Raw genomic sequence first — 7,185 nt, 5'->3', positions numbered from 1 at the left:
AAAGTGCTTCAGTAGCCGGACCAAGCAGGTGTTGAGAGTACCATGAAGCGATGGGTTACCCAATGCTTTGGTCTGACTAGAGTTCACAGACCCACCCTAAGCTGTGTGACCCTCCTGAATATGGAAGAGAATCTGAAATTTTAAAAGGTATATTTTAGTGAATTATAATATAGGGTGTCCCATATAAAGTCAACATATATAAAGAACATGGGAAATTGAAGCTAAGTGTATCTTTCTTTACAAAATATTATGAAAATTTACAAAATATTCCCTGTGTTGGCCACCTCTTTGTAAATATTTTGTAATTTTTCTACAATTTCTCATTTTCATTATGTATGGAGACCTTTGGGACACCCTGTACTTACGTTTAAATTACATATTATTTTCATACATTAGCCTTGCCACAAATCCTGAGATAATTTTTTTTTTTTTTTTTTTGCAGTTTTTGGTGCTGGCACTGGCATATGGGGCTGGTGTCCTATTCCTTTGAGCCACAGGCGCTGCCCATCCTGAGATAATTTTATAAGTGTAGGGACTGTGTACAATTACCTAGTGCAATATAGTTGGCACTGAATGCTCATTAAACACTTAATCATCAAATAAGTTAAAATCTTATATAACATGCTTTTACCTATTCATCCTGTACCTCAATTTTAAAAACTGGATTATCTGATAAATACTGCTAAGTCAGAGTAAATTACAAGTCCCACCATGTGGCAGTGGACAAGGGGTGTGTCTATTTACCCCCTTCCTCAGGGGTGTGTAATGCCTATGACCTGGCTGTGACAGACACACAAGCTTGAAGGAGGTCATGTCAAATATCACAGGAGGAATGACACGGCAAACCTTGTCCTACCAACCTCGTCCTTTGTCCACCAAGATACCAGAATATATTTTGCTATCGTGATTTCAGACTTCGAGGGAAATAAATACAGGGATTTAAGGTCTGCCAAGTAGCACAAACATCATGATGGCAAAAATCATGCCAAAATTTTAAGAGAAAAAAGATTATGTGAGTTGTACTTTCAGAAAGGTTTAGCTATGCAGTTTTTGTTTTGACCTATGGAGTTTGAAGAAAAAAATCACCCCATAAATAAGACAACTTTATTTTTAAAGTATTTCTGAAGGTTAAATGAGGTTAGATCTTAAAATTGAGTCTGTCTGTGGTTTAGGAGAGGAGGAAATTATGAAGGAGAGGAAGAAGATGTACCTAACCTGTTGTGATAATGATGATGACAATTAGAATGATTTAAATTTCAGGAGTCACTCAGGAAAACGTCCTCATGTGTAGTTTCATAGGTGAAGTTACAAAACTGGGCATTACCTGCCGTAATTTTTGAATAATGTGCCGACTTAATATACATGCAGCCACAAAAGTATTATTATTATTATTTTGGCTTAGTTTTAACTAAACTACCTTATTAGTTGCAGGAGCTCTAAGTTTCAACACATAATTCTGCCCAGCTGACTTCAACGCGTCCATTAGGGTAAGACAGTCAGTGGAAATGAGGCAAACGGGAATTTTCACTTCTATCCCATTTCAGATCATGGGATTTGGGGATAGGAAGAAGAAAACGAATTTATTTTCCACTTGAGAATTATGTTAACTTGAAAGAAAATGTTGAGTCTAGTACGTGAGAGCATTTGGTGAGAGGGCAGGAAGCCCCCGCCCCTCCCCCCGGAGCTTTCTTCACACACACCTGCCCGCTGTTCACTCCTTTCCTCACTGAATTATTATATAGGGTGGAAACCCAGGCATGGCGATTTCCCATCCAAGGCTGTATCTGAAATGAAAAAGAGGGGAAATGTTGTGTCTAGATCGAAACCTTTAAAAAATAAAGAACTACTGATTTCTAATGTGTTCACCAATTATCTGCCAGCCAGAAATTAGAGTTAGTGACAGACCAGTGATTGTGCGCTGCCATCCAGGGACCCTTCCCCATGTTTATTCCTACCCTGGCTGTGTGTTTCGGTAGGTCACGAACTTACCTTAGGCACAACTGGAAATGCGTGTCCTTTACCTCCACAAAAATGCAGTCTAACAACGTAAATGAATGACTTCAAAACACATTATCTTTCTAGATGGTTTCTGTCATTAAAGGTAGTTTTTCGATCAGTACGAAGGATGTGAAGTGAATGAGAAAACAGGAGCGTTTCCTTTCCCCCTTTCTTTCTACCGAGGGGAAGGCGATCCAGGCCAGGTTTTGCCTTTGACTCTGCCTCTGAATTTCGGCTGTGCAGTGTGTAGCACGTCCCCCCCGGCCCCCCGCCTTTCTCCTTCCCTTTTGCCTCCAGCGTCTGTCTCCAGGATTTCTCTCTTCCTATTTCAGGAGGACTCTCACAGGCTCCCTCAGCCAGTGCGAAGCTGAGGTTTCCCCTGGATCCCGTACACCCCCAACACATACCTCCACGCACACACATCCCCGAGAACCTCGCGCTCACACCGACATACACACGCGCGCGCACACACACTCGCTCGCGCCGGTCCATCTCCCTCCCGGGAGCGCCGGCGCGCGTTCCCACCTTCGCAGCGTACTCCGGCGAGCCGAGCTCGCAGCGCTCCTGGATTCCGCGGCTCGTAACTCGGATTGCAGCTCTGAACCCCCATGGTGGTTTTTTAAAACATTTCTTTTCCTTCTCCTCATTCTGGTTTTTATTGCACCTTTTTTCTATCTGGAGGACTAGCGGAGCAAGGCAGCAGTTTTCCCAGCCAGCCCTGGTTGGCTTGCCATCCTCCATCTGGCTTATAAAAGTTTGCTGAGCTCAGTCCAGAGGGCTGCGCTGCTCGTCCCCTCGGCTGGCGGAAGGGGGTGACGCTGGGCAGCGGCAAGGAGCGCGCCGCTGCCTCTGGCGGGCTTTCGGCGTGAGGGGCAAGGTGAAGAGCGCACGGGCACCGGGGTTCACCGAGCTGGATTTGCATGTTGCACCATGCCTTCTTGGATCGGGGCTATGATTCTTCCCCTCTCGGGGCTGCTGCTGTCCCTCCCGGCCGGGGCGGATGTGAAGGCTCGGAGCTGCGGCGAGGTCCGCCAGGCTTACGGTGCCAAGGGATTCAGCCTGGCGGACATCCCCTACCAGGAGATCGCAGGTAAGCACAGGCGCGCGGCTGGGGAGGCTGCAGCCCTGGGCTGCCGCACGCCCCCCTAGCTGCCTGGCGCCGCGGTCCTCCCCTCTGTTGCTGAGTTGGTGTTCACTTTCTGGTCTGGCTCCGCGGGACGCCGCGTTTCCGCGCCGGGCGGCGGATGCTCCTTCGGCTTCTCGGGCGGGGAAGGTGTGCGTCTCAGCTGCCTCATTGTGTGCACACGCGGGAGCATCGTTTCCCCTTCCCTTCCTCCCTCTGCTCTCGCGCCCTTCTGCCCCCTACGTTGATGGCTCAGGTCAGAAGGACCTAAAAGCCCGGGACACTCGAGGGTGGCCTCAGGGGGCCAAGCGGGGCGCCCACCGCACGCCTCTGTTTTCGGCAAACTTGGAAGAAGTACGACCGCAGTTTGCCCAGCGCCACAGTCTGAGTGGCGCCTTCTCCACTCCCGCCCTCGCGCCGGCAGGGGCGGTGGAGAGACGCGGAGAGCTCGCTCAGTCCCCCTCTCCAGTCTCCCTGCCCTTCCCGGAGGCAGGGCGCCGGTGCTTTGGGCCGGCGAAGCTGAGGGCGGTGGGGGACCCTCGACAGGGACCGGGTCTCCGGACGTCGTCGCCATTCCTGGGCTGCTCTGGGGAGTTCACGGGCTGCCTGTTTCAAATTGGGGGCGGGCTTTCTAGTTACGATGCTCCTGTGCTGCTCCGGTTGCTGTGGGTCAGTCTCCATTCGGGATCTCCCTGCCACCCAGCGCTCCGCGAGTCCAGAGCGCGGCCCGGTTCTCGGAGGCCGAGAGAACTCAGATCCGGGGCTCAGCTGGGGATTCGGCTCGGGATCTGGGCACCCTGTGTACCCCGATTGCCCGGGCACTAGCGTTGTTCCCCTAACAGCCCGAGAGTCCTCAGCCTCTTGGCGCCGGCGTGCGCAGCGCTTGATCTCCACCAACTTGCTCAGCGGTCTGGCAGTATGTTTTCCGGCTCTTAGCTCCAACCGATCGGAGCTTCTCTGGGGCTCTGTGAATGAAACGTGTCGGGGAGAGATAATCCTTTGGCTGTGAGAGAACAGAGCTGTGAGAGGCCGAGGGAGGCCAGGAGATGCTGCGAGGGCGCGGGCTGCTCAAACCCGGCGGCCGAAGTCCTTAGCGACTTCAGATCAGTCAAAACACTGAATTTCCATCACCCTCTCTCTGCTTTTAGCTAGATAACTGGTCGATGGATGAAAAGCATTTTGCAGATATCTTGTCACATCACAGTTCCCATACATTATGGAATTGCTCTTTTATTATGATCTCCAAACTCTAGAAGTGAAGGGTTTCACTTATACTGAAATTAATGAACCCATTTATACAAATTTGCGCGTTGCAAAACAAAACAAAACAAAACGAAAAAGGCTCAAATACATATCACTCTAGGGAGGGAGCCTTTTTCGATTGCGAGCCAGACTTTCCCTGCGCTGAGTCTAAGGCGGAACCTGTGGTGAATTACAAGCCTCCCTCCCTATCCCTGTCACTTCTTCCCCCTTTCCAGAACTCCTTAATTTGTTAATCAATGAATAGAGAGCAACTGCCGCTGCAGCTCCTTAAGTTTCTTAACTCTCCTTTGTCTACTGTTATTTCATTCTTTTTAATTAATTGATAAGGATCAGCTTCGCTTTTTCTTTCCCTCCCCAAATCTCAGGGAATTCAACTTTTAAAAGGTTTGTAGCAGGGATCACTTTTTCTGGGAACTTTTTCTCCTTTCAAGTGCACTTTTTTTTTTCCCTAACTTTTAAACACACAGATATTTCTCAACATGATTTCAGGTGAGATAGCTAAAAGAAGAAAATAGTTCATGATTTTTCAGTTGCTTGAGTATTCTCCAGTAGATCATGGGACTCTAGGGGGCTCAAGTTCATCCTTAGCACGATGCCAATCTCCTTAGTATCCTATCAAAGTGAAGATTGTTAGTGTTAAATCACTTCTGTAGTTACCGTTTACTTTGTTGAGAACACTCCCACCAATCTTTAGTGGAGTTTTAACTACAGGGGTTTTGTTTTAAGTCTTTTGACTCTCTCCCCCCACCCCTGCCTTTTAATATTTACAGTGTTGGTATTTAACTATGAATTTCTAAAATGTGTGCACTTTAGTTTAACTCTCTTACTCTCCAGGGCTAAGGAGGCACATTGTCGATTTTGCCTTAAGCCTGGGGTCCTTCGATGCTAGTGGACTTAATCAAGATACAGGTCACCATGGGGTCAGAAGCACATTTGATAGGAAAATAATGAATGAAAGGAAAATTGTGTTTTTAAGGATATATTCCCCCCACCAACGTCAATGTCACTTAATGCTACGTATTACTATTAGAATCAATTGCTTAGGAAATATATCCTGTTATTAATTGAACATATTCTTTGTCTTCTGCCTGGTTCTTGATGCTGTTTACATTTAATTATCTGGTATAGGCAAGAGTTTCTATGGCGGTTAGCTTTTCTTCAAACTCCTTCTCATCCTTTGTGTTGTTTGGACACCTAATGGTTTATTTGAGAACTGGCGTATGTCCTTAGTGTGCCCAGGAACATGAATTTAAAAGAATTGCTCTTCAGACTTCAGATTCATGAGAACTGTTTCTAATTGAAAAATATTTGCAGGTGGTTTGCTTAGTACACTAACAGAAGTAATACTGACATGTCTCATCATGTCATTATTAAAGTTTTACTCAGCCTCACAATTGTAAAATAGTGTTGCCCCTTTATATTCAAGGAGCGAGGAGAATTCTTGAAACTCAACAGACAAGGGGCTGTGATGGGTCATATATAAAGTTACACTCTCAGAGTGTTTGGGGAGGAGGAGGCCTTCAAGGGCCAGTTTATACCATTAATCTTCACACAGCTCTGATTTTAAAACATTGCAAGCAGATCAGATAGACTCCATCTATCCTTGTTTGAAAAACTTCCAAAGGTGTGGGTTCCTGAGCCCTTCTCAGCAATCCATTCTAATATTTAGCACTTCTTGTGGAATAGAACTGTTTCCAGATATCTAGACAAAAGCCGTCTTTCACAATGTGCTTACTTATTTTTCTTTTGTTCTATCTTCCTGGAAAATACTGAGCAGTGGGTCATTGCCTTCTTTGTTAGGACAATTATTCTGATTAAAAGTCAGTATGAAATATTCTAGTCTTTTCTTGTGCTAATATTACCGTCGTTCTCCAATCTTTATCTTGGTTGCTCTAAACTCCGGAAGAAACTCCACAGCTGAAAATAGCACCTGTTTAAAAGTCTGGGAAATTCAGAGAATGTTGTTTCAGGTTTACTCCACCACTGTTAATGGTTGAGCCATGCTGGGGTCATTAATTATAACACTTTGTAGATAACGGTGACTTACTGGCTGACATGATCATGTATTCATTACTTATCTAATGTAACTCAACACTCTTCTATATAGAAATTAGAATGTGCCCATAACCTATTTTAATAACATTACCTTTAAAATATTACCTTACCGAATCTTCTAATAATTTAGTAGCTGCTAACATTATCCCATTTTATAGAAGGCAAAACAGAACAACAGAGACTTTAATTGACTTGTCCAAAGGTGACCCAACCAGTATGGGATAAAGCTGAAATTGAAACCCAAGTTCTGATTCCAGAGTCCATAGCCCTAACCTGGTCTACTGCCTTATAATTTTAAACATGCAGCATTTTTTGAATGAATGTATGCAAAATCTATTCTTTTTCCATCTCATATGCTTATAGCCTGGATTTATTAATCACCTTATGCATACGTGTATTATTCCTCACAGTTGCTCATGAAATACAAAAACAGAGTACTTTCCTATTTTCTGGCAGCATCTACAATTCCTCAAAATCACTTTGAATTTGGATGTCATAGTCTCAGAAGTTGGCCAAGTTATCACTACTAGACTGTCCATGTATTTATGCATTTTCCTGATGGCTTTATTGCAAAGATGCGGTTCTACTACAAAACAGAAACTAAAACATACGGGTTGGTTTCTTTCATTATCTGTCTCAGGTATTTTGAGAGTAGGGTGACAGCTGGACATGAAGAAAGCATTAAACTCTTTCTCATGTCTTTGATATCACTTTGTCTTATTTATCTTAAAATTTATAGTAGATAG

The 7,185-nt window shown here is 45.2% G+C and overlaps 1 protein-coding gene across 1 annotated transcript in view; it reads left to right on the top strand.

Annotated features, from left to right (window-relative positions):
• Window positions 1-2,275: 2,275 nt before the first annotated feature.
• Window positions 2,276-7,185, top strand: part of GPC6 (glypican 6) — a 1,175,593-nt gene continuing 1,170,683 nt past the window's right edge. Inside the window, exon 1 of the mRNA XM_053563821.1 lies at window positions 2,276-3,088. Within this exon, the coding sequence (XP_053419796.1) occupies window positions 2,929-3,088 (160 nt within the window). The 5' untranslated portion in view covers window positions 2,276-2,928. The remainder of the gene's footprint in view (window positions 3,089-7,185) is intronic.

The sequence above is a fragment of the Nycticebus coucang genome, chromosome 15 (genome assembly GCF_027406575.1).
Source record: "Nycticebus coucang isolate mNycCou1 chromosome 15, mNycCou1.pri, whole genome shotgun sequence".
Lineage (NCBI taxonomy): Eukaryota > Metazoa > Chordata > Mammalia > Primates > Lorisidae > Nycticebus > Nycticebus coucang.
This window is presented reverse-complemented; position numbering and strand designations above follow the sequence as displayed.